The sequence below is a fragment of the Enhydra lutris genome, unplaced genomic scaffold (genome assembly GCF_002288905.1).
Source record: "Enhydra lutris kenyoni isolate GAN:26980312 unplaced genomic scaffold, ASM228890v2 scaffoldscaffold21, whole genome shotgun sequence".
NCBI lineage: Eukaryota > Metazoa > Chordata > Mammalia > Carnivora > Mustelidae > Enhydra > Enhydra lutris.
Window position 1 is genome coordinate 68,691,749 of NW_019154105.1, and position 27,087 is coordinate 68,718,835.

Genomic DNA, 27,087 nt, shown 5'->3' on the forward strand with positions numbered 1-27,087 from the left:
CCCTCTCCCTCTGCCTCTCGCCTGGCTTGACTCTCTCAAATAAATAAAATCTTTGAAAAAATAAAGTCCAATAAAGGTATTGTTAAAAATGACTTTCCCTAAAACTCCACCCTAGCAGTGGAGCTGCAGAAAGCATCCCAGGTGGGTGTTCACAAGCGCCCCCTCTATTTTTGCTTCTCTCTCTCATGCAACCTAGGTGGGCCACAGGAGAATCATGCCAAGGGCAACTGAACTTTGTTGCCGTATTTCCTTACACTTGGCCCCTTGGGCAGTACAGAGGCAGATGGGGCCTTCCCCCCATCTTCTGTCCTTCAAAGTCCTGCAGACACTTACAGCATTGTTAGGGACCAGCTTTGATTCTCACCCACTCTGTGGGGCTCCCTACCTGCCCCTTGATGGCTTTGGAACACAGCCTTCAGGAGCTGAGGGCCAATGTCAGTTACTAGTATTAGCACAAGCCTTCTCCTACACTTTGGACATTGGAAGGCCAGTCCTATCTGATCCTGAGCACCTGTTTGCCCTGATTCAGACCTGACCCTGGGGTCCACGGACAAGAACTGTCCTTCGTTATCCCACCATTGCCTCCTGAGGGATGTACAGGATAGGGTTCTGGCTTTATGGGCTTTTGACCTTGGAGGCCTGTTTCAAGCATCAACGTGCTTAGATTAACTCTGTGTATCATGTCCGTAGCGCTCACTGCCCAGTGCCAACATAAGCACTTCGTCTGGTCTCCCAAATGCTCTGCACTAACTAGCTCCATTTTCTCCCACCTGAGATGGGGACGCCAGGCCCATCTCCGCCCAGCATCTCACAGTCCCGGAAAAGAAAACCACTGCAGGCAGGCAACTTCTTCCTGATGTTGAGGGCCGAGCCCCCCAAACAGACATGCAATTCAACCAAGTTCAGTCTCTCAAGAGCGGGGAGCCTGCTAAGATTAGGGCTTCCACACTCCTGCAGCCCAGAGAACAGTTCTGCACCGAATAAGTACTGCCGGACCTCCCCTAAGCGGTACCTTGGGATTTACATCCGCGAACAAGAAACAGGCACGTGAGGCCAGAGGGAGGTAAAAGGCCTTCCAGGCTAAGCGTGGGATGGGGCAAGGAGGGGAGCGAGTCCCGAGGAGGAGCCTGTTGCCGCCGGGCTGGATTGCAGGCTGGCAGGAGTTGCCTACTGAGGGGGGCGGGGGGACCACGTCCACTGAACCCCAGGAGCCGCCCACCCCATCTCTCCCTGCCTGCTTTCCCTGCATCACCTCCTTCGTCCCCGTACGACCATGGCGAAAGAACCCCATCTTAGGAAAGGAGAGCGTGGGCTAAAAGGTCCGCTCTGGGTGGAAGGTCTTCTGGAGCAGGCGTCTGAGCTCAGCTGGGAGGGTGAGCCCGCGAGCTGGGGGCACCGCCCTAGGCCCGGCCCCAGGGAGGGCCCCTCGGGGATACGCGCCGGCCGGTGACAAAACCCACAGCGAGCACCTGCTCGGCCACCCAAACCCGGTGGACGGCGTTCCGCCATAGGGTCCTCCCCCGAGCGCCCCCGGCAGCGCGCGCCGCCGCCCTCCGCCTGCCCTGACCCGGAAGGGCCCAGCGCGCATGCGCGGCCGGCGCGACGGGCCCCAGAATTCCGCGCGGTCTCGGGGTCCGGCCGTCGCGGGGCACGCCGGGACCCGCAGTCCGCGGCGGCGCGAGCCCGCCCTGCACCTGGCGGGCGGCGGGCGCCCGAGGGGCCCAATGGGAGCGGCGGCCTGGCTGCCCCGCCCCGCGCTGCCGGACGCTGTGCCGGAACATGGCTGCCGCCGGTACCGGGTCCTTGAGCTGAGCGCCCGCCGCCGGGAGCCAACCGTCGCCTTCAACCGTCCGCGCCGGCGGGCCGAGGCGCCGGCGGGCGGGCGAGCAGCCGCAGCCGCCGCGCAGGAGGAGGAGGCAGCAGCAGGAGGCCCGAGCGGCCGCCGCGGCTGGGCACATGGCGTCCATCTTATTGAGGAGCTGCTGCAGCTGGGCGCCCTCTCGCCTCCCGCCGCCCCGCACCGCCGCCCGGAGGGGTAAGAAGCCAGCTCTCTGCCGACAGCGCGGGGCCTGGAGCCGGGGCCGGCGGGGTCGGGTGGGCCGGGCGGCGGCGGGGCACGGGGCCCGGGCGGGGCCGAGGCCTGGGGCCGGGACCGGCGGCGTCGGGAGGACGGGAGCAGAGGGCGGGGAGTCCTGGTGGACGGTCTCGGGCCTCGAGCCTCGGGCCTCGGCTGCCCCGCGGCAGCACAGCGCCGGCCGGCGCCCTGGTGGGTCGCTGGGTAGTGGCGCTCGGACCTTGGGCTGGGGCTGGGGTCACGCGGGGCTGGGACCTTGCGCCGCCTCGCCCCTCTGCCCCGCCCTGGCCAGCCCGGTGTCGGGGTGTGGGAGCCGCGCGCGGGGCGGCGGCCTGTGACTCACTCGCGCCGTGACCTTAGCCGCCCGACTGCTGGCGGCGGCGTCCTGAGCGGGGTTCGGAAAGTTTTTTGAAGGGAGCGCGCTAACGGCCAGCCCTGGGACGGTCTGGGCGCTCCTGTTGTGGTTAAGCTTGGTGGAACGCGGTGTTCACTCTCGGGGAAAGTCGTGCCCTTGGGACACGTTTAGGACTCCTTGAGATGAGATGGCCAGGGTCTGCGGGCTTGTAGGACAACCGCAGCGCCGGTATTCTAGTACTGTTACGTGTTTGTAGAGGGGACCCCTGGCCTTGCTCGGGATGGCCCCAGGCAGGTCCCCTGGTATCCCCAGCCTCTGTGATTCTGCTGTCCACATAGAGATCACACCTAACTCGGGGTTCTTAGGGGTCCATATGTCAGTAGCCCAGACTCCCTTTCTGATTCTTTTTACATTAACCTGAGTTTGTTCCTTATCTGTTAAGATTAGGACTGCCCTTACAAGTATTAGAGGCTCAAGTGAAATATATTTCAAACTACTTTAGGATTCACAAAAGCACACCCAAGAAACATGATTCTTGTAATTTTTAACAGTAATGACTGTTGGCTGCTTAGAACTTTGGAGCCATGGGAAGGGCACTGAGCAGCGGGAGTTGACGGTGTGAATGGTCTGGGTGTCCAGGTCCCTCTGCTGTTAGAGTTCTCCGTGTATCTCTTCCCTGTTAAGCATGGTAATAAAAATACTTTGGCCACTTCAGGTTTCTGTAGCACGTTCACAGTTTAAAAGTGAGCAGAATTGTTTTTATGGTTGTGTCATTCTGGGAATACAGATGTTTCTTGTAGTTAGCACTGTTCTTTATTATACAGGAAGGGGCTGAGAGTGGCTTGGACATTAGGTTTGCTGTAGGACCAACAGGGAATCCAGAGCCTGGGAGAGCCACGGCTGGACTCCGAATCCAGTCTTGAACCTTCCAGAACATTCCTGGCTGGGTGCAGTGGCCCTTTTCTGCAGCAAGTTTCCCCAGTATTAATTTTTCTGTCAGTGTGGCTCATTGTCACAATTAGTGAACCAACATTGGTACATTGTTATTAACTGAGCTCCATACTGTATTCAGATTTCTTTTATTCTGTCTCACACTTTTTAAAATTTTATTTATTTTATTTTAAAGATTTTATTTATTTATTTGAGGGAGAGACAGTGAGAGAGAGCATGAGTGAGGAGAAGGTCAGAGGGAGAAGCAGACTCCCCGTGGAGCTGGGAGCCGGATGTGGGACTCGATCCCCGGACTCCGGGATCATGACCTGAGCTGAAAGCAGTTGCTTAACTAGCCGAGCCACTCAGGTGCCCTCTGTCCCACACTTTATTCTGATTTTTTTACTTTGTTATTTACATACTTTCTATTCACCTTTGTTTTTTATTAGTACCTTTCCTTTATTGTGCACATATTTTATTTCTGATGTCTTGCTGCACCCCAGGACCTTACCCAGGACACCACATTACAGGTTGTAGTTATTTCTCTTTAGTCTCTGCTGTGACATGTTTCTCAGGGTTTCCTTGACAGTTTTGAGGACTGTTCAGCTCTGTTGTAGAATCCCAACCTTCAGGGAGGGGAGAGGGTCTGGGAATTGACATTGATTGCCAGTGGCCTAGGGTGTGATCAGTCATGTCTAGGTAATGAAGAAAAGAACTCTTGACTAAGGGGGCTTGGGGAGCATTGGACTTAGTGGCATCTGTAGATGCCAAGCCCAGAGGGACACAGACTCCTGCACTCAGAAGTCTTCTACACCATGCACTATGTGCCTCCCCATCTGGCTGGTCCTCATGTCCTTTATAATAAACTATAATAGTAGATAATTTTCCTGAGTTCTGTGTTGTTGCAGAGAATTAATAAAACTCAAAGTGGTGGTGGGAACCCTCCTATTTGTAATTGGCAGAGGTGTGGGTGACCTGAGGACCCTATTTGCAACTGGGGTCTGAAGCTGAGCAGTGTTGTGGGACTGAAGCCTTAATAACCGTGGGGGTGCACTAACTCCAGGTAGGGTCAGACAGAACCGACTAGTAGGCTGTCCAGCTAGGGCCAGAGAGTTGGAGAATTGGTTGTGGGGATGGGGATTAAAGGACTTATAGAAGGAGGAAATGGCCCATCTACAGCCCATATCCCCGAGTCCTCCCCCTGGATCCCTTAGGAGCAGGCTCCTTGGAGGGCTGGGGAAACCTTCAGAGTGCAGAGATTGTGGGAAGGGGCCAGGTAGGACAGGGGATGTGCAGTTCACATAATATAGTGATGGGAGGGCAGGCCAAGGAGCTCTGGGAGCTGTGACAGCTTGTCTTTTTGCTGGGGGGAGGCGAGTGCGGGGCTGGGAGCCATGGCTGAGCCATGTTCTTGAGGTGCGGGGCTGGTTCAGGTCTTGCACACTTCTGTTTGGTCCTCAGCTGGAGTAAGAAGGGCTTCGTGTTACTTAAAATGTAGTGTTTGAAGTATAAAAGATTATGAATCATGGTAACCACTTGGGAGCCCAGAGCCCAGCTTAACAAGACTGTCACCTATACTACAAGGTCCCCCGAATTTGATGGGAATAGCCTTCTACACAGAAGTTGCCTGTGATGACACTGGGTTTCTCTTGGGATACATAAAGTGATAAGTAGAAGTCTTTGTCTCCAGAGGGTCCGCCGGGAGCTGCTTGGGTCTCTGCTGCCTGGCCTGCTCGAAGGGTGTTTTGGGCTGGCACCTGTCCCCTGTCATGCCCATCTTCTCTCCTCCCTTCTCACTCTGGTTCCTAGACTGAACCCTCAGTACCCCGCACCAGCTCTGTGTACTCCTGCTGCCTCAGGGTCTTAGGGTGCCAGCCTGCCTTTCCAGCCTTGTGGCCTGGCACCCTGTCAGCATGGTGCCTCTGGCCCCGTGGCCCCCATATTTGTCACGTTCTCTCCGCAGGTGGCCTCCACAGCACAGGGCTTGATCCCAGGTAAGCCCGGCATTGGTCTTGAGAATGAACTCTGAATTTATGCTTACAGAAACCATACTGATATAGAAAAAGTGTTAAAAATACACCAAAATCATTAAAGTATGCTGTACACTCACCAGTACTGTTTATCCAAGAAATAGCTTGCTCTTAGTGTCTGTTTTACCAGTAATTCTCATAGCCCTCGCCCCCTCCTGTGGGCAGAGAAGGTGTTGGGCTGTTTGCAAGGGGTCCTTGTTGCTCTGTGGGGTGTCTGGGCTTTGGGGGTCCCATGCAGCCTGGCATCAGCTGGAGTGCGGGAGTGGTCCTGCCTGGGGAGACCCCCAGGCCTGGGCTCTGTGGACCCTGTGCTGGTGAAACCCGGTATCCCTGGTTGGGGTGTTTGAAGCCTGGGGCTGTTTAAGATTCCCCTTCTTTCTAGGGCTACCCCAAGACCCTGTGTTCCTAACTGAACAGACCCTTCACTTAGCAGCACTCTGAAACCTTCCAGCATTCAGAACAGAATTCCAGAGACTTACTCTGCAAAAGAGACTCTAAAAGGTGAAATCAGTCTGCAGCCCCTGGTTTGAGACTTATATTCTTGTTTTCTCCTTGTCTTTGTCGTAGGTGCTCTGAGAGATCGTGCCTGTCTCAGCTGTGCCAACACCGTGGGGCTGATAAGCCACCTGTAAGTCAACAACGTCACTGTGTGTCCCTTTAAAGTGGGAGCTTGAAAATGCTTGAGTGCTGTGTGACTCCTGATTTGGGGGGGATGGCATAGTCTACCCTCCTGTTCTTTAACCTCATATGTTATTGGAACTTGGGAAAATAAACATTCATGATCCCAGTACCTGTTGTAAATATTACATTTTGGTGAATTTTATTCTGGTCTTTTCTTCATGTGTCTGTTTTTGAAAAGTGTGTACTTACTGTGCACCATGTGCTTTTCCACATTCCCACAGCTGTTTGTGGGTTTTCATGTACTTGTGCAAGGAGACATAGGCTGCATCAAGACCCTCCCTCGAACCCCATTTGGTCCTTTGTAGAGCATTGTGTTGAGTGACTGTTGGCCGCAAGGCTCGCCCCCACCTGGTGGGGGATGTGTGGGATGTGGTGGACTTAGCCCTTCCCTGTGGTGGTACTTTGTGAGGCTGGAGGACTTCCTGGGGGGAGTGGCATCCATACTTCCCTGTCCACTGTCATACGTGGACTCGAACGTCCCTCAGGGTTCCTGTGCTCTCCCACCCACCATTCCCTCTGCCTGGCATCCCCGAGCATAGTTTCCTTCTGATCAGCTTCCCCACCTGCGTGGTTGGATTCCCAGACCTGTCTCTTGACTCCCAGGCCCTTGTCCACTTGCCCCAGATACCCAGAGTAGAGCCTGTCTCTCCCTTTGGACAGCCCAGATTCTTCCAATCTGGGAATACAGACATCTTTCCCAATTGCTGTCCAGCTGGCCCCTCACAACCACAGAGCTATAGGGTCTTTTGAGTTTTCTTATAATTTGAGCTTGTTCATTTATCACTTCATCTTGTCTATAACACTTTTCTGGAGAATGCTTCCTGGAACAGATTTAATTCCCTAAAATAAAAACTATGTAAATCATACACAAAAACTTGGTTGATGGTGAAGCAAAATTGTGTTTAAACACCGGGGGCTTGAGAGGCTTTTCTTGCATGTGTGAGTGTCTTTGTGGAATGAGGTTGGCACACATGCGGTGTACGGTGGGGACATGGAAGAGTCTGATTCAGAGCCCCTCCCAGCAGCAATCCTTGCTGGCCCCTGCATGTGGCAAGAGTACTCCCCACCTGGCTCTTGGGTTTGATTTTTTTTTTTTTTTTTTTAAACAGGATTTTATTTATTAGAGAGAGAGTGAGAGAAAGAGTGTGTTCACAAGCAGGGGGAGCTGTAGGGAGAGGGAGAGGCAGACTCCCTGCTGAGCAGGGAGCCAGATGTGGGGCTTGATCCCAGGACCCCAGGATCATGACCTGAGCCAAAGGCAGATGCTTAACTGCCTGAGCCACCCAGGCACCCTGATCTTGGGTTTGATTTCAAAGATTTTATTTATTTATTTTAGAGTGGGTGTTGGGGGAGAGGCAATCCCGAGCAGACTCCCCACTGAGTTCGGAGCACAACATGGGGCTCCCTCCCACATCCCCAGGATCATGGCCTGAGCTGAAACAAGAGTCAGCCGCTCAACCGACAGAGCCACCCAGGTACCCCTGGGTTTGATTTTAATTAGACTTCTCTTTTGACCAGTGTAAGATATTGTTGTCATGAGCTCTTTCTTTTTATGATACGGAGCCATTGATGAATGTTCATAGAACATCTTTACTCTTGCCTAAGTGTGCATTTCTAGATTTAATTCTAAAGCAAACTCTGTAATCCACGGGTAACCCTCTTGGGGGCATGGGGCCCAGCACGAGGCTGCAAGCAGGGGCTGCTGATCCTGGGGTGCAACTCCTGCTTGCCATAAAGCCTCGTAAGGCCAGCTCTTGGTTTTTTTCAAGACAACCTAGAAGTCTGGGTTTTTGTGTGAAGTGTCTGGTTTCTAGGTACCAGACCTCTAAGGGAGGTTAGAGGACTGCGGTGGGGGCTGGTTCACCTGCATGAACCACTCGGTGGTGGGGCGGTGGGGGGGTGGTGCTGCCAATCAGTGACCCCAGCGGCCTGCAGAGCCTTCTGTGCCCTTTTCTCTTGCATGGGACACTTGTGTCTGACTGGTCTGTGCCTGACATTTGCTTCAGTGAGGCCTCCTGCTGGCTTTTATCTGCAGGGAACCAGGCCTGGAACACTTCCTTTCTGGACAGTCCTTCTGGGTTTACTTCTGAATTATTTCAGTTCTAAAGTGGTCTTTTTGGGATTGTAACTGGAGTGTCCTCAAAACCATAAAATCAGGGCTCCTGGGGGGCTCAGTCAGTTAAGTGTCTGCCCTCAGCTCAGGTCATCCTCCTAGGGTCCTGGGATTGAGCCCCTCAGCGGGGAGTCTGCTTCTCCCTCTCCCTCTGCTGCTCCCCCTGCTAGTGCACGTACTCTCTTTCTCTCTTTCTCAAATGAATAAATAAAATCTTTTTAAAAACCCATAAAATTGTTTGGGAATATTAACTTAAAGGTGCCCACAGTTTCCTAGGGGGTTAGCTGTTTTCTTTAGTAAGACCTTTTCTCTTGTTTCAGGAAGAGGTCTGTCATTTTCTTTATCTGGGCCACACCTGGTGCCTCTAAGAGGATGCCCAGACATGTTGGGTGTGGTGTCCCTGGTCTTCTTTTTCATTATTTTTCTACGTGATCATTGCTGGCATGTAAGTCACCACTTTTGTTGTGTCCAGCCACTTCTCACAGCTCGTTTATCGTGTTCTAGCTCACACGGTACCACCTGTCCTTGGAGACATGGTATGTTGGGGCCCAGCGCCCTGTGCATCTCTCCTTCTGGTGCCCGTGCTTCTGATTTCCCACTTCCTCAGCCGCCGGGCCTGGCGTCTGAGCAGCTGCGTTGTCACTCCAGCAAACAGTGGAGTGTCTAGTGTTTGGCCTGTGTCATGTTAGCTTTTGTTTTTAGTACTCTCTGCCCTGTATTTTTATTCCTGTTTTTGTTAGGGATGGATGTTGAATTTTTCAACCACCTTTTAAGAGTCAAATGTACCTGCATTTAAGATTCATATTAAAACATAAAAACTGGGGCACCTGGATGGCTCAGTGGGTTAAGCCTCTGCCTTTGGCTCAGGTCATGGTCTTGGGGTCCCAGGATCGAGCCCCGCGTTGGGCTCTTTGCTCGGCAGGGAACCTTTTCCCCCCTCTCTCTCTGCCTGCCTCTCTGCCTACTTGTGGTCTCTCTCTTTCTGTGAAATAAAACCAAATAAACAAACATAAAAACTGCTTTATTAATACAAATTTTTTTACAAGTTAACAATTTGTAGAAAGTTAAGTGCTTTCTTTAGAAAGTTAAGCAATGTGGGGCACCTGCTGGCTCAGTTGGTGGAGTGGGTGACTCTTCCTCTCAAGGTCGTGCCCCATGTTTGAGCCCCATGTTGTGTGTAGAGCCTACTTAAAAATAAAGAAAATAAATAAAAGAAAATAAAAGAAGATTATAGGGAAAAGAAAAAAAAATGTTGAGCAGTGGGAACCAAAAGCTGTTCAGATGAACAGCTACACTTCAAATGAGAGGTTACAGGTGAGAATTGAAGTCTTTATCAGTCTCAGCATCCCGGCCGTGTTGCATTTCCTTTTGCTGGTTCAGTATAAGAAATACTGAGCCACACGGTTAAGGACAGGTGACCCTTGAGCAAGGCAGGGAGGTGTCAGGGGCACCAACCCCTGTGCATTCGAAAACGCACATACGACTTGACTTCCCCCAGCTGAACAACGGCTAGCCAGCTGTTTACTGGAAGCCTTGCTGAATTCAAACAGTCGATTCTCACTTGTCTCGTCTGTGTAACACATGCTTCATTCTTACAATAAAGCAGGCTAGACAAAAGAAATCGTAAGGAAAGTGCACTTAACAGGGCCATCCCGCATTTGTGGGAAGAGCTCTGTGTATAAGCCCAGCCACAGAAGTCCACGCAGTCCTGAGGCCAGTGTGGTGGCCACTGTGCTCTCTCTGGTGGTTCTTTTGCGATCTCAGTCTTCAGCTAAAATGGTCCAGACCCCAAAGGGTGAGCAGGTGGGGAGTTTCTGATCCAAGACAATGTCATGGCCATTGTCTAGCTGCTCTTGACCTCCTTTATCATAAAAATAAAGGCAGCGAGGGAGCCCTTAAAATTGGGAATAAGCAAACTAACTCATTAATCCTGGAGCTCATTCAGTGGGAAGACAGGGGCTGCCGGGAGTCTCTTCCCAGAGTCTCGTGCGGTTTGAGTTCTCCTGAGATGGGCTGCAGAAATGCTAAAACACTAAAAGCTGCTTCCCTGGCCCCTGGAGTGCTCCTCCCATGGGGGATGCTAGGTGTCACGGGGCCTCCAGGGCTCTGATAGGTATTGAGATGTTGGCAGTGGTCTCCGGCTCCCTGGTGGAGGGGCCCCTTGTCCTGCAGGCAATCGTGGTTTCACCTCTTGTCTTTGGGCAGAGAGATGTCCTGCACTTCGGGAATCACTCCTCTGGGTCCTGGCACTGGTTGCTCTGTTGTTCATCTTTGCTTCCCTTCTTGCTGCTGGTATCACTTTGCCCTTGCCGGAATCATGTCCCTGAAGAATGGAAAGGGGCAATGTGGAGGTTTGTGATTCTCCCTGTTCTAGCTCAAGCCATTGTCTGGGTGAGCTGTCCCCTCAGGAACAGGACATGATAGGAATCGTGTGGCCACAGGAGTCATGTCGTTGACAAGAGTTAGGGAAGAGCCTCGGGGAGAGCAGGTTTGGGTCCCTTTGCCTGCCATGCTGCAGTTGTGTGGCTGGTGCCGCGAGGCACAGGAAATGCTGACCCTGTGAATATGTTCTTTTATTTATTTATTTATTTATTTATTTATTTATTTGACAGATAGAGATCACAAGTAGGCAAACAGGCAGGCAGAGAGAGAGGAGGAAGCAGGCTCCCCGCCGAGCAGAGAGCCTGATGTGGGGCTCGATCCCAGGACCCCGAGACCATGACCTAAGCTGAAGGCAGAGGCTTAACCCACTGAGCCACCCAGGCACCCCCCTGTGAATATGTTCTACTGTCAGGCACCACTTAATTTTTCTCTTCATTTTTAAAAGATTTTTAAGTCCTCTCTCCACCCAACGTGGGTCTCAAACTCACAAGCCCGAGATCAAGAGTCAGACTGTTCTCCTGACTGAACCAGCCAACAGCCAAGGTATTCATAGTTTTTCTCTTCTTGAAGGTGGCAGCAGGGGGCGTGTGTTGAGGTAGATGTGGGCATCAGCACCCTAAAGTAAAATGGGCAGCTTCAGTAGGAGCCCCCAAGTTTTTTATTGCCCACAGTCTGTCCTCTAGTGACTGCGAATTTCTTGTTGACACGTTGCTTTTGCCTGGAGTGGGTTTTCCCCACTTTGAAAGGAAAGAAAAGGAAAAGCAGGACTGGGATCTGGCTGGTGGGAAGCTGGGCCCATGGACCCTGTGTGGGTGAGGAAGGCGTGCACTTTTCAAGAGCGAGGCCAAGCTGTGGGCTCTCATGAGCTGGGGCAGAGCAGGGCACCAGCTGCCCTTGGGAAGGCAGCAGTGCCCAGATTAGTGTTACTCTAAGAAATATTTTTAAAATAAGAGATTATGCAATTTTATGCTTTTGGAAAATAGCTAAACCTTTCTGGCTAGATTGTTAGTAATAGTAGTCTCTAGTGTGCGTGAAGATAGCCAGATCTTAGAGGGTCACTGGCCCCGGCTAGAGAAGCCAGCTGCTTTTCTGCATGCTCTGTTTTCACGAGTCTGTCTCTGCCTGTTGGCTGCCCCTGCAGCTGCTGACATCATGCCTTCTTGTGGCAGCCACTTGCCTCCTTGCTAATTGAGGGTTGGAAAATTGGATAATTAAGTTTGACGGAGATGGGAGGTAAGGTTCATTACTGTGTGTGGGTACTGTCATCGCCTACATTAGGAGGTGAGGGTGAGGCAAGAGGGCCCAGGCTGTGGCTGCAGTCCCACAGCCCCATGTGGCTGAGCAGCTCCGCTGTGCTCCGTGCAGCCTCTCTCTTGCGAGCTGTGATGCAGCGGGGTGGGCTCAAGGCCACCAACCTCCCTGCCCAAGCATTGACTGTGGGGATCTGGGGGTCATGGCACAGGACTGACCCTGCCCTCCACACACGGGAACGGGGCCTCCAGGCGGGCAGGAGGCCAGCGCAGGCTTGATCAGTGTGTGGCTGGTGGTGCCCTGTGCCAGCTGTGCCCCCTTAATGCAGGCTGCGAACTGAGATGGGCACGTCTCTGTTTTTCCTTCTGTGTTTCCTGTCTGTAAAAGGTGCATCTAGTCTAGACATTCACAGAGCTTCCTTCCAGCCCTGACCGGCTGCTGCTCAGCTGCTTTGATGGGAGGGTAGTCATCACTGCCACCCTTCTGGTAGGTGTTGCTGTGTTCCAGGCACGGCTCTGGGGACTTTGTGTGTGTGTCACCACACCTGTTCGTGGAGGAAGCTCCCGAAACACGGAGGGTTCATTACGTTGCCCAAGGTCTCACAGCAATGAGCAGTGGATTGGAATTTGGACTGGGACAGGCAGCTGTAGAACTCAGGTCCTCACTGCTGGCGCTGGGCCAGGTGCAGTGAGATGATCCGGCAGCTGGGAAGAGGCTGGGACGTGTTGGTTGTACGCACATGCCTCTGAGGTTAAGTTGGAGCCTGTGGCCTCCCAGAAGTGGGTCTGTGCACCAGGAAGGGAGGAGGTCTCTAGTGAGATGGGTGGGGTACATAGACAGTTGTAGGGCTCTGAGAATCGTGCAGGTAAGTTGCTCCAGCACTGGACTATAATTGAGGCTCTGGGCTGAGCAGCGGGAGCAGCACGGGGAAGAGAGGGTAAGAATGGGCTCTGGACGTGACTTGTTAAGTTTTTGGCATTTGGCACAAACATCTTTGTTGGGCCGCACACAGGGTTGGGGCCCTGTTGATTCAGTGTCCTCACTGACTTCCAGGACTCGCTCAAGAACTGCAGGTCTTTGTAGAAAATCATCTGCTAGGGGAAAGGACACCCCCTCTCCACCCCTGTCCCACCCTGGACTCCCCAATTCTGGGAACCCATCTGGGAGATCTTCCCTGAGGTTGGGTCTAATCCAAGGGTCTGGCTTGTACTGTTTGTGTCCAGCCTGTCCCTTCACCCAGACTCCTTGGTGTCCTGGTGTCTTCCATGAACCCATGGGGACTGGCTGCCTTTGGTCTCTCACACAAGCCTCCTGGCAGGCAGCTCCTCCTCTTCCTGCTGTGGTTTCCAGGCATTGGGAAGCAGTGGGGAGTCTGTTTTACCAGCCGGGAAGGCTGAGTGTGTGAGCGGTTGTGATAGGGCTCTGGTCTGTGTTGCTCCCATTGGTATGTGGTACTGGGAGGTTGTGGACTGTGGCTGGCTCCTCATCACTGTTTTTCTTTCTTCCTTTACAAGGATCGTGCCATTTCACTGCCGCACTCCTGTCCACCCCGTGCACCTTTGCTTCAAAGCCGATCCCCGTGGCTACTGGACTCTGAGGCCTGAGCGCACGTGCTCAGCGGCCGGAGCACCGTGGGCCCTCACCTCTACCAGTCTGGTTGTCCCAGGGCCACTGTTCCTTCCCTTGCGCTGCTGGCACTCATCGGCCCCGCTGGGCGATGACTCTGTGGTGGAGAAGTCCCTCAAGTCCCTAAAGGACAAGAACAAGAAGCTGGAGGAGGGTGGCCCCGTGTACAGCCCCCCACCAGAGGTGGCCGTGCGGAAGTCCCTGGGGCAGAGGGTTGTGGACGAGCTAAAGCACTATTACCACGGCTTCCGCCTGCTGTGGATCGACACCAAGATCGCGGCGCGTATGCTTTGGCGAATCCTGCACGGCCACAGTCTGACCCGCCGGGAGCGCAGACAGGTAAGGGGCGTGGGCAGGTAAGGGGCACACAGGCAGGTAAGAGGTGCGGGCAGGTAAGGGGCGCCAGTGCTCCTGGCAGCTTCCCCTTCTGGGTGCTTCAACATACATTCCAGGCTTTTTTTGCCACTTCTGGTGTGAAAAAAAAAAGCACAGGAAAAATAACCTGCAAACTTCTCCGTAAGATGCTGCTGACGGCAGTACTTCTCCTCTGCCAGAAGCTTTTGTGCCTCCATCATCCGCTCCAGAACCTGCCCAATTTCCCGCTCCCTGGCCGTCTGGGTCGGCATTCAGTGCACTGGCTTTCTCTGCCATCCACCAGTGCTTTCTTTGTTAAGATTTTATTTATTAGAGGGGCACCTGGGTGGCTCAGTGGGTTAAGGCTCTCCTTTGGCTCAGGTCATGATCTCAGGGTCCTGGGATCAAGCCCTGCATCAGGCTCTCTGCCTGCCTCTCTGCCTACTTGTGATCACTCTCTGCCAAATAAATAAGTAAAATCTTAGGGGCACCTGACTGGCGCAGGGGGTTAAAGCTTCTGCCTTCAGCTCAGGTCATGATCCCAGGGTCCTGGAATCAAGCCCCACATCAGGGTCTCTGCTCAGCAGGGAGCCTACTTCCCTTCCTCTCTCTCTGCTTGCCTCTCTGCCTGCTTGTGATCTCTATCAAATAAATAAATAAAATCTTTTTTTAAAAACCCCAACTAAATATAATCTTAAAAAGATTTTACTAGAAAGCTAGACAGAGTATGAGCAGGGGGAGGTGCAGAGGGCAGGGGAGAAGCAGATGCGTGGGAATAACATGGTACTCTATCCCAGGCCTGGGATCCTACCTGAGCTGGAAGGAAGATCCTTTGCTGACTGAGCCCCCTAGGCGCCCCATGCCATCCCCTGGCTCTTAAAACAAGATTCTTCCTATTTTTCCAGGAGCCCAGACTTTCTAGATCTCTTATCTGAAATAACTGATGGTTACAGTGTTGATTTTTCTGTCTTCTTCCTCTCTTGCTTTTTTTTTTTTTTTTTTTTTTTTTTGGTGAGTCCCCAGGGGGCAAGGGGCAGCTTTATGTTCTCCGTACCCTTAGATTCTCCAAGGAGAGGTGCAGCGACAGGTGATCCCTTGAAGTTGACCTTCAGAGGATCTTAGGAACTGGCTGTCATGTTTGAGAGTTACTTTGGCTTCGGATTTTATACTCGTTCTCAGGAGCTTCATGGAGAACGTGGGTCATTTTAACTGGCTAGAGTGTCCCTTGGGGACGCTATTCTAGGAGGAGGCAGGTTGAGGACTGGAAGAAGGAGCAGTGGCACTGGTATTCCAGAATCATACTGTTAGTGCTCGCTGGATGTCAAGTACAGTGCACACGTTAATGCTTTCTCGGATTCCCTTCTGCTCCGCCCCTGTCCCATTCTGCCTTGAAAGGTGCATGTGTTTGCTATTTCATTGAAGACAGTGAAACTTTAAGAAAAAACAGAGTTGGGGTGCCTGGGTGGCTCAGTGGGTTAAAGCCTCTGCCTTCGGGTCAGGTCATGATCCCAGGGTCCTGGGATTGAGCCCCACATCAGGCGCTCTGCTCAGTGGGGAGCCTGCTTCCTCCCACCCCTTGCCTGCCTCTCTGCCTACTTGCGATCTCTGTAAAATAAATAAATAAAATATTTTTTAAAAAGAAAAGAAAAAACAGAGTTGGAGCAGATGAGCACATCCCAGGGTGAGGTCCCTGTGTGGACATGGGCTTGGCCGAGGTGGCGTGTCTGTCCATTGCCAGCATTAAGGAGAGGGTCTGTGGAGCAATGCTATTTTCCCTTGGTTAGGGTCCTATAGGTACTTTGAATTTGAACAGAATGTTGGCAGTTCTGATAATTAAAGAAAAGTGACTTAAATTACGTTTACAAAAGCAAAGAGATTGTAGAATAATTTGTGTAAGTGTTGTATAAGCAGGAGGTACATTTGAAATGTGAATTTAGGTCATGCAGCTGTTGAATGCTTGCCTATCTTGTTAAACAGAGAGTGACAGACCTGTCTGGGGTTCCTGTGTGACACAAGTATCTGGAGAGTAGTTTTGTGTTCTGACTCTGGGCCCTGTGGGCCTGTGTGTTTGGCGGAAGGAGCGCTTCTGGCCCTGTCACAGGAGCTCTGGCTTACCCGCGGAAATGACTCCGAGTGGCAGTGTCAGCAGGAGGGACCACGAGGTAGCGCTGTGTGTCCAGAGTTTCAGCGTGTGTCTGTTAACCATGTGTTGAGCAGCTGTGCGGGCAGAGATGGTGCTGTCTTCGGCCTCTGTTCTTGCTCGGCGATGTAGCTGCATACTCTCTAGGTGCCCCGGGGTCCTGGTTTTCCAGCCGGGACCACGTGCGGCTGATACCTGGCAGAGCTCTCTGTGGAGAAGTGCAGCTAGGGCATGGCTGGTGGGCTCCCGGGGGCTCTGGGGAGCTGGGGGCTGTCGGGCAGGCTTGGTTCTCTGCCTCTCCAGTGTGTTCATGGCTCTTCCTCCCAGAGCCTTCTCGCCAAGTGCTGGCTTCACATGGAGCATGTTGGAGCCCTGATGTTTACCATGCGGCAATGCTTTTAGGCTAACAAAATTGACAGCCTAGTAGCAGTGAGCACACTTGGCACCCAGCCCTTGGCTTCTAACGGGCCCACAAGGGGGAACTGGGGCTTCTCGGAGACAGAGCTCACCAACGGTGCTACGGGTTGAGCCCGTGTCAGAAAGTAAGGAAAAGGGACACCTGGGTGGCTCAGTCGTTAAGCCTCTGCCTTCGCCTCGGGTCATGATCTCAGGGTCCTAGGATTGAGCTAGGGGCTCCCTGCTCAGCGGGAAGCCTGCTTCTCCCCCCTCCCACTCCCCCTGCTTGTGTTCCCTCTCTCTCTCTCTCTCTCTCTCTCGGTCTCTCTTTGTCAAATAAATAAATTAAATATTTTTTTAAAAAAAGAAAGAAAGTAAGGAAAGACTCGAAAATAAGCAAAGGGGGGGCACTTTTTTGGGGTGGCCAGTGTGGAGTAAAACAGTTCTCTTCATTTCTCTTAGCAATATTGTACTTTGTCATATTTTTTGGTGCTATTATAAATGGAATTTTTTATTGTGGCAAAATATACAATCAAAAATTACCATTTTAACGGGGCGCCTGGGTGGCTCAGTGGGTTAAAGCCTCTGCCTTCGGCTCAGGTCATGATCCCAGGGTCCTAGGATCAAGCCCCGCATCAGGCTCTCTGCTCAGCGGGGCCACCCTCGTCTCCAGAGCTCTTCCATCTCACCAAACCGAAATTCTGCCCCTCATGGAACACTAACTCCCCACCCCCAACACCCACCCTCTACTTCCTGTCCCTGTAATCTGGCTCCTCTGAGGGCCTCAGGTAAGTGGGTCACGCAGTGTCATCCCTTGGCGACCGGCTCACTTCACTCAGTACTATGTCCTCGGGGTCCATCCCAGTGGGGTCAGGTGTCAGAGTGTCCTTCCTGTTTAAGGCTGGATAACATTCCATTGTGTGGATTGTGTGTCCGTTTTGTTTATCCATCTGTCTATCCATCCATTTGTCCATCTGTCTGTCCACGGACACTTGGGTGCTTCCATCTTTTGGCTCTTGTAGGTAAAAAGACTTTTTGAAATTTCAGTTTCTAGTTGTCGATTGCTAGTACACTTGACCTTTGAACAATAGAAGTTTGAACTGTGCAGATCCACTTATGTGGATTTTTAAAATAAATGTATAAACATATAAAAAATATATATTTACGGGCGCCTGGGTGGCTCAGTGGGTTAAAGCCTCTGCCTTCGGCTCAGGTCATGATCTCCAGGTCCTGGGATTGAGCCCCACATCGGGCTCTCTGCTTCCTTTCCTCTCTCTCTGCCTGCCTCTCTGCCTGCTTGTGATCTCTGTCAAATAAATAAATAAAATCTTTAAAAATATATATATATGCACTACTGCAAATGTACTTTCTTTTGTCATTCTCTTAGTATTTTCTTTTGTCTGGCTTTATTGTAAGAATACAGCAGATGAAATCTACAGCATAGAAAATGCGTGTTCATCAACTGCTCTGTCCTCACTGAGACTTTCTGTCAACAGGAGGCTCCTAGCAGTTACATTTTTGGGGAGTCAAAATGTATACATGGATTTTTGACTGGGTGGGAGATTTGCTGTCCCTAGCCTCTGTGTTGTTCAAGGGTCTACTATATATAGAAGTAAAACTGACTTTTTAAAGATTTATTTATTTGAGAGAGAAAGAGCATGCATGTGCTCGAGTGTGGGGGGGACACAGAGAGAAACCCAAGCTGACTCCACACCCCGTGCAGAGCCCGACGAGGGGCTCCATCTCACCATCCTGAGACCAGGACCTGAGCCGAAACCAAGAGTTGGACTCTCAACCGACTGTGCCATCCAGGCACCCCAGGGCTACAACCAATTTTTATGTATTGATCTTGTGTCTTGCAGATTTACCAAAGTCCACTGTTCTGGTATCTTTTGTTGTGATGGAGTATTTTGTTTTGGGGAGAGGTGGGATGGGCAGAGGGAGAGAGAATCTCAAGCAGGCTCCTTGCACACTGTGAAGCCCAACATGGGACTTGATCTCATGGCCCTGAGATCGTGACCTGAGCCGAGATCATGAGTCAGCTGCTTAACTGACTTCGCCACCCAGGCCTCTCTACACCTGTTTAGATGATCCTACAGTTTTCCTTTTTTTTTTTTTTTCCAGTTTTATTAATTGAATGGTTGAGATTATGAGATTGGATAAAAAAACAAGACCCGGGGCGCCTGGGTGGCTCAGTGGGTTAGGCCGCTGCCTTCGGCTCGGGTCATGATCTCAGGGTCCTGGGATCGAGCCCCGCATCGGGCTCTCTGCTCAGCGGGAAGCCTGCTTCCCTTCCTCTCTCTCTGCCTGCCTCTCTGCCTACTTGTGATCTCTCTCTGTCAAATAAGTAAATAAAATCTTTAAAAAAAAAAAAAACAAAACAAGACCCAACTCTGTGCAGTCTACAAGACACACCCCTTAAGTGTAAGGACACAGATAAATTCCAGGTGACACAGTGGGGAAGGGAAGTGGTGCTGACGGCAGAAGAGAACCGGCACAGGCACGTGAGCACCGTTCTGCGGTAATTGCAAAGCAGAGATGACCAGGGATGGACAAAGTCTTCCTGGTGTCCTGCATTCACAATGCTGAAGGGGTGAAGTCACCAGAAGGACAGAACATTCCTAAATGTTCATATACTTAATGACAGAAGTCAGACGCCAAAGAATATATTGTACTGTTCCGCGAATGGGAAATGTCCAAATAAAGCAAATTTATAGAAATGAGTCAATTTACTATTTGCCTCGGGCTAAGGGTAGAAACAGAGCTTGACTGCAGACGGACATGGGGAGCTTTACGGCACAACAAACATGTTCCAAATCTGTAAATTTACCCAAAAATCATTGAATGACACACTCAGTGGTGAATGTTGTGGAATGCAAATTAAACCTCAGTAGAACTACTAACAAAAAAATTAATGGATGAAGTCAAAAAACACCTTAACTGAAAGGGTCTTTCCGTGGTCTAATTTTGGACCATTTGAGTATACGAATAAAAACAGTAATGAATTGTAAACAAATGAAAAAAATAGAGGAATCCATGAGTTGGTTTTGAAAATAAATAGGAAAGTGAATGTGCGAGGTTTGTAAATGAGATAGGTTCAGGTTGGGGGTCCCTGTTCTGTGACCCTCAGAGTAGAGACTGGTCTGGGGAGAATAACCTCTGCTGTGTCCTCCTTATATGCAGGACAATCAAGAGGCAGGTGGCTCCTGACTGCCGGGAGGGGTTGTAGCCCTCGGGGAGCCGTGCTCCATTGGGGATGTACCCCTGGAGCCCAGTCGGAAGTGTCAGACAAGGCCAAAACGAAGCCATTTCTAGGAACGACGTTGCTCTTCGCGAGCACAGAGCAGGTTGTGACAGTGGAAGTGCGCACATATGTGCACAGGGTGCCTTTGTTTCCTGGGAGGCTGGAGAGTTGTGAGTGTAGACCGTCGTTGCCTGGTCATGACTGAAGAGAAGGCTGAGCTGCCTGGGGGCCTGGCAGGGAGTGTCGTCTCAGGTTTCGGGGGATTTCAGCTTGTGCATTTCTTTAATGGCTTCAGTGGTAGTTGATTTCTGTCGATGAAGCCCTTGGGTGTTTGTCTGATCATTGGTGTGTAGTGCAGGCTCAAGTCAGGCTATCTGGAGAAACACACAACCTGCACTCTTCCTTTCTGCCGCCCACGTGGGGTGGGTAGCGTGGCCACAGACTTCCCTGGTGGCCCTTGCTTGTCAGCAGTGGCAGGTCGTCAGCCTGCCACTCCTGTCCCATGGCGTTCAAGCCTGTGGGCAGTACCATGACTGTGCCAGGCCATCTGTGCTGAGCAGGACCCCCCCGCCCCAAGTGGGCAGGGCACAAAGGGATGGGGCGGCTCCTACGGCAAGCTTCCAGCCCTCCTTTCTGAAGGCTGTCTTCCCATGGTTTGGCCACAGAATTAAGAGCCGGCTTTGGGAGCAGTCGGTAGAGCTGTTTGGAACTTCACGCTCTCGCTGATCCCTGGCAGGCGGTGCCTGTGGTCGCGCCTCTGACGGCCGTGTGAGCAATGGCATTGCCTCACCCTCTGATCCCTTCCGCGTTTACTCAGTTTCTCCGGATATGCGCTGACCTCTTTCGCCTGGTTCCCTTCCTGGTCTTTGTGGTGGTGCCATTCATGGAGTTCCTGCTTCCTGTCGCTGTGAAGCTCTTCCCCAACATGTTGCCGTCTACGTTTGAGACCCAGTCCATCAAGGTGAGGGGCCACAGGGGCGGTGAACTCAGGGCAGGGCGGCTATGGACGCAGTTACGACGTCTGCACTTTTCGTGGCTGAGGCTCAGGTGTTGTGTGTCTCCTTCACTCAGCCAGGCTGCGCTGTGGGGGGTCAAGGATGGGTTTCAGAGATGCTTCTCTTTAAACCTGTTTTACATACGGTTTCTCTAGCCCACCTCTTCAGGGCATGGGTTGAGGCTGTTGGTGGGGGTGAGAACCCATGGAGGGCAAGGCCAACCTGCTGTAGGCCGGGCTGGCGGCGGCTGCCCCCACAGCCAGGGACTGGTTTCGTGCCACACGGCCCATGAAACTTCAAAGTGTCACTGGCCGACCCCTGCTGTAAGAGGCCACACAAATATTTTCTAAAACTGTGAACTAGAAAAGAAAGTCTCAGAATGCATAGCGCCTGGGTGGGAGTGAGTGCTGTTCAGGGAAATGTGGGTGGCCCTGGGTTGAGGAGTAACGTGAACTCCTTGCGGGGGTTTCCATTGGAGGAATGGAAGCAACTGGTCTGACTGGTGCTATCCAGGGAAGCCATGGAGGTGCCGGGGTGCAGGCCAGAGGAGTGAAGCACCCCCTCTTTGACCCTCAGGAGGAGAGGCTGAAGAAGGAGCTGCGGGTCAAGCTGGAACTGGCCAAGTTCCTCCAGGACACCATTGAGGAGATGGCCTTGAAGAATAAGGCAGCCAAGGGGAACGCCACCAAAGATTTCTCCGTGTTTTTCCAGAAGGTGCCGTGATGCTTTGGGGCCCTGGTGGCCTCAGCCCACCGGTCCCAAATGCTGGTTAGAGCCTCAGGGCTGCTCCCGTCCTACGTGGGGGCACACCTCACTTCTTTTCTTCCCTCTGCTCTACCACCCACGGCAAGAGTGGGTCTCCCAGACAGGTGTGGGCTGGTGCATAGGGGGTTTGACCGGGAGCCCCACCCCGACCCCGTACTCAGGGAGGTCAAGCCTGCTGTCCTGAGAACTTGAACCTCACATTCGCCATGGTGTCTCCAGTCTTTGCTGCAGCCCCAGGGGACGTAGAGTTTGGCAGATGAGGAACTAAGACCCTACAGCAGTGACGTGCTGGAGGGCCAGGCTGGGGGGGCCAGCTACATCCACAGTGGGAGCCTCTTGCCAGTCAGCAGCCTTGGTTTGGCTGGCCTGGGCAGGAGCAGGGTGGTCGGCAGCCATGTGCTGCCTGGAGACCTCATCTGCTGGGAGCTAGCACTGGCTGTGCTCAGGGCCTGGAGCCCTCCAGGGGTCCTCCCCAGTAGGAGTGTGATGACAGGGTGGACCCAAGGGAGGGTGTGCATGGTCTGGGGCTCTTCACCTTATCCTCCTTTGTTTCTTCACTTGAGGCTTGTGACCCAAGTCCGTGGGTGGCACTGGGGAGCACCACCCCCCAACAGGGCTCACCCACATGATTGCTCCTGCAGATCCGAGAGACTGGCGAGAGACCCAGCAATGAGGAGATCCTGCGTTTCTCCAAGCTGTTTGAGGATGAGCTGACCCTGGATAACCTGACTCGGCCGCAGCTGGTGGCCCTGTGCAAGCTGCTGGAGCTCCAGTCCATTGGCACCAACAACTTTCTGCGTTTCCAGCTCACCATGAGGCTGCGGTCCATCAAGGCTGACGACAAGGTGAGTGGCCGGAGGTCGTGGCTCTGCCTCTTCCGGCGCCTTCCATGTCCTCACTCTAAAGCTCTGGTGGCCCTGTCATTCCCCAGTTGTGGCTATTTGCCCCCTGCCGTGCTCTGTGCACGCACACTGAAAGCATGTGCATGTCTGCTGGAATCACGCTGGAACCATCCCGCCAGCAGCTAGTCACTTGGCAGGATGTTAGGAGACCTGCCCGTGTCGCTGAGTGTTTGCTAGAAGGATGAGTGGCAGCGATTGCCTAATGTTTTGTTACTTGGACGCATCAGAATTTATTAACCATCACTTTCGCTAATATTTTGCTACCCGAGACAGCACTGTAATAAACATCTTTTAACATGGATTTTTGTTCCAGATCTTTGATAGTTTTCATAAAAAGAGTGGCCTACAACCAGCTTGCTCCCAGGGCTATGCTGACCACTGTGTCCTCCTGGTTGGCCTGCCCACATCCCAGTGGCTGCCCTGCCCATGGTTCCAGTGCACTTTTTTCGGCACGAGCTCCTGAAACACCCTTCTTTTTCTCCAGCAGTGCTTGCTGTACAGTGTCTGGCGTCTGATGTCCTCCTAGCTCTCTAGGCACATCTCGGAGGTGTTCAGTCTTTGCTCCAGAATGCTTGTGCTCCACTTTCTTGAATAGCTCGTCGTAGTTCCTGTCTGATTATTCTGATAACTGGACTGTAGGTCTTTGTTTTGTTTCATCTTCTTGGGCTAGTGCATTTGCAGTGTCTAGTTGTTCCTGAACGCAGACATGTCTGTGCAAAGTTTCCTAGCTTCCAGCTGTTGCCGTCATCCTCCTGGAGGGGCCCACCCAAGTCTCTTGAGGGTCCGGTCACCTGGGGGTCACTAACTGCGATCAGGGCTGGTCGTCCTACAGCCCCACCGCAGCCCTTCCCTATAGTGCTGCCTGCACAGCAGGGCCCTGGAGGCCCCTCTGCTTTGTGAAGAGTTTCTGCCCAGCTCCTCGCCTTTGTGCTGCTCAGCTAGAGAGCCTGATACCAGGGTTCTTTCCCACCCTTCCTCCTCCCTGGGCAGCGGCCCTCAAGGCCTGTCTACCAAGCAACCTTTCGCTTCCAGCTGTCAACTTAGCTTGGTGAGATGTCTGTGCTTCTTAGCTGTGGCCCTGGGACTGGCCTCTCAGCCTGCACTAAGAGTCAGCAGATGCTGCCGCGTCCCCAGGGGTTCACAGATGGAGGGCCCACACCTCCGTGGTTGCCTGGCCTTTCCAGGCACATCATCTCGCTGTCCCTGAGCCCTTGTCATGTTAGCTTTCTGATGCCACCGGGTGTGTATTTGTGTGTTTCATCTGGCTTTTCTAGGAGCTCTCAGCAGGGGTGTGGGTCCGGTGATAGTTGGCTCCTCCTTGTAGCTAGAAGTAGCAGAGTATCTGCATTTTTGTGAGACTGAAAAGAAACCCTTTCTTTAGTATGGTGCAGATTGTCTGGGAGGGTGCTCTGGATGTCCACTCTGGCAGAGCGCACTGTGGCTGCTGTGTGACTTGGGGGGGGCTGCACTATGGCTGCCATGTGACTGGGGGGGCCTGTGCTGTGGCTGCCGTGTGGCTGCAGAGGAGCACACACTGTGGCTGCCTTGTGGCTGTGGGACAGCCTACCGTGTGGCTGCCGTGTGGCTGCGGGGGAGCCTGCTGTGTGGTCATGGGGGAGCCTGCAGGGTGTGGCTGCTGTGTGGCTGTGGAGGAACCCACAGTGTGGCCGTAGGACAGCCTGCGGTGTGGCTGCCCTCAGTCTCTGCCACCCCACCTGGGGAGAGGCAACTCAAGGGTAGGTGGCCTGGGGTTGAGTCCTGCCCACTTTCTTGCTCTGTGACCTTGGACAAGTCATCCCACTGCTCAGTGCCTCAGAGTCCTGTAACGTAGGACAGCGGCTGGACCTCCACTGTCAGGAAGGTGGAATGGGGTTCCTTTCCCCTGGGTGTTGATGTTAAGTGATGAACACACAAGAAGTTTGAGAAGACCCTGGGACCTCAGGACCAACCAGGTTGGTCTTTGTACCTCAGGGCTGAAGAGATGAAGAGGTGCTCATGCGTGCAGACCTCAGAGTTCTGATGGGGGCACCAGCTGGCTCTGTCGCTGGAGCGTGTCACACTTGATCTCAGGGCTTCAGGTTGGAGCCCCATGTGGGGCGTAGAGATGACTTAAAATTAAAATCTTTTGGAAAAAAAAAAAGTAAACAAAAAAAACCCTAACAGAAGCATGCTCTGTCTGGCCAGAGGACAGGAAAGGAGCTGTTTCAAAGGACAGGGGACTTGGGGCAGTAACTTCTGTACTTCAGCCAGACCCCAAGGGAGATGGTGTCACCCCCACCATGTGTACTGCTGGCTGAGGGCTGAGACCTCCGCCTTTGTGAGGATGTCACAGCCAGGATGATGTCCAGGAAGGCCGGCCGATGGTGCTGAGCCACCCTGCTCACCCGGGCATAGTGTTAGCGGGCCAGCAGGGGCCAGGACCTCCTCCTCCACCTGACCATTCCCAAGGCTCCTCCTGCATCCCGCTGGGATGGTGTCCAGAGCCAGCTGGGCCACCTGCTCCTCCTAGCCCAGGAGGCATGGAGAGCCCTGGTGGAAGACCGGAGCTTGAATCCCCATTACCCAGCAGAAACAGAGGTGCATCCCCTGGGACTCAGTGGAGGCTGAATGGGGGCCTGGCAACAAAGAGCTGGCACCCAGCCTATTCCAGGCTGGAATATATATATATAACTGAGAGCTAGCCCAGAGAGGTCAGCCATCAAGGGAGCTTATGACTCACATTTGGGCCTAGAAATGGAGGCAGAGCCCCCACTGAGGGCCAGATGAGACCTTGCCACACCTGGGAACTAGGAAACGGGAGCGAGGGAGGACCTGGGGCTTGGCCTTTAGTCCTCACATGGGAGGAGTGGCTAGGGCTTTGTGGTTGGAGAGTTTGAAACAGGATTCTTGCATTCCCATGAAAGCCAGGCCACGGGGGAGACTGAAGCCACGTAGGCTTGTTGGTTTGGTCAGTAGATGGCCAGACAAACTGCAAAATCTGTCAAAGTTGGTTAGAATGTCACACGCCACTCCTGTGCTGGAGTGGTGTCCGAGGGGGCCAGCGAAGATTGAATACCAAGACAAGATCCAGGGTCTCCTGTCCGATACCTAAAACGTCTGGGTTTAAAGTGTAAGCCACTCTTCGTGAAAACCACTCCTCGTGGGGCACCTGTCGTCCAACTTCTGATCTCAGCTCAGGTCTTGATGTCAGGGTTGTGAGTTCAAGCCCTACACTGGGATCCATGGGGAGCTTTAAAAAAGAGAGATTAAAATCTTTCCATAAAAGGAGGGGGGGCCTGGGTGGCTCAGTGGGTTAAGCCTCTGCCACTGGGGTCCTGGGATTGAGCCCCACATCAGGCTCTCTGCTCAGCAGGGAGCCTGCTTCCCCCTCTCTCTCTGCCTACTTGTGATCTCTCTGTCAAATAAATAAATAAAATCTTAAAAAAAAAAAGAGAAAAGAAGAAGAACTGAAGGCTCTCAGAGTGAATGAGAAAAGGCAGCCCATGGAGGCAGCAGAGACGTGAGACACCAGATGAGAGTTGTGAAGCAGCTGCTGTCCCGTAGCCACGTTCAAGACGAGTCTTAGCAAAGAAAATGGAGAAAAACCAAATGGAATTCTTTTTTCATATAAAGATTTTATTTTAGAGTGCAAGCATGAACAGGGAGGAGCAGAAGGGGAAGGAAAAAGAACCTGAAGCAGATTGTGCCCTGAGCATGGAGCCCAGTGTGGGGCTCAGTCCCATGACCACGAAATTATGACCTGAGACGAAACCGTGAGTCAGATGCTCAACCGACTGAGCCACCCATGCATCCCACTAAATGGAAATTTAGAAGTGAAAAATAAAATCCAAAATAGGTCCCTTATATAGCAAAAGGGAAAGGACAGAAGACCGGGCCAGTGAACTTTTAAGATCAGACAATAGAAATCACCCATCTGAACATCTGAGAAAACAGTTGAAAAAAATGAGCATTGGGGGGCGTCGGAGTGGCTCACTTGGTTAAGCAACTGACTTTGGCTCAGGTCATGATATCAGGGTCCTGAGATTGAGTTCCATGTCAGGCTCCCTGTTGAGTGGGAAGTCTCCCTCTGCTGTTTCCCCTGCTTGTGTGCTTTCTCTCTCTCTCACAAATGAATAAATATAATCTTAAAAAAAAAAAAATGAGCAGGGCTTCAGCCACCTGTGGGGACTAAAGGAAAGCATCTCACATACTTGTCAGAGTTCTGGAAAGAGAGGAGGAAGGGCAGAACCAGGAAAGTGCTGGAAGATATAACAGCTGAACTCTTTTCAGATTTAGTAAAATACCTGAATCAACAAATTTTAGAAGCTGAGTGAACCTGAGGTGGGATCAACCCAAAGAAATCCACAGGAGGTGCTGGGGTGAGTGCTGTGAAGTGTGAAAACCTGGCAATTCACAGACCTGTACCCCTGGGGATAAAAATATATGTTTATAAAAAATAAATTAAACAAAACAAAACAAAAAAAGAAATCCACAGGAGGAGGGGCGCCTGGGTGGCTCAGTGCGTTAAAGCCTCTGCCTTCGGCTCAGGTCATGATCCCAGGGTCCTGGGATCGAGCCCCACATCGGGCTCTCTGCTCAGCAGGAAGCCTGCTTCCCTCTCTCTCTGCCTGCCTCTCTGCCTACTTGTGATCTCTGTATGTCAAATAAATAAATAAAATCTTCAAAAAAAAAAAAAAAGTCCACAGGAGGATAGTCATTGTCAAACGGAACAACACTGAAGATCGCTGATTTCAACAGCAGCGTTAGAATGGTGTCTGGCCCACAGGGAAGGTGCTCTGCGGAAACTAGGGGCTGGAAGGAAGTGGAGCAATATTGTTCACTTGCTGGAAAAAACCCTGCCAACTCAGAA

The 27,087-nt window shown here is 52.4% G+C and overlaps 1 protein-coding gene across 1 annotated transcript in view; it reads left to right on the plus strand.

The window, feature by feature from the left end:
- Positions 1 to 1,778: 1,778 nt before the first annotated feature.
- LOC111148931 (leucine zipper and EF-hand containing transmembrane protein 1) overlaps positions 1,779 to 27,087 on the plus strand; it is a 40,216-nt gene continuing 14,907 nt past the window's right edge. The window contains exons 1-6 of the mRNA XM_022505739.1: positions 1,779 to 2,035; positions 5,957 to 6,017; positions 13,331 to 13,781; positions 20,394 to 20,537; positions 21,148 to 21,285; positions 21,978 to 22,181. Coding sequence (XP_022361447.1) covers positions 1,957 to 2,035; positions 5,957 to 6,017; positions 13,331 to 13,781; positions 20,394 to 20,537; positions 21,148 to 21,285; positions 21,978 to 22,181 — 1,077 coding nt within the window. The 5' untranslated portion in view covers positions 1,779 to 1,956. The remainder of the gene's footprint in view (positions 2,036 to 5,956; positions 6,018 to 13,330; positions 13,782 to 20,393; positions 20,538 to 21,147; positions 21,286 to 21,977; positions 22,182 to 27,087) is intronic.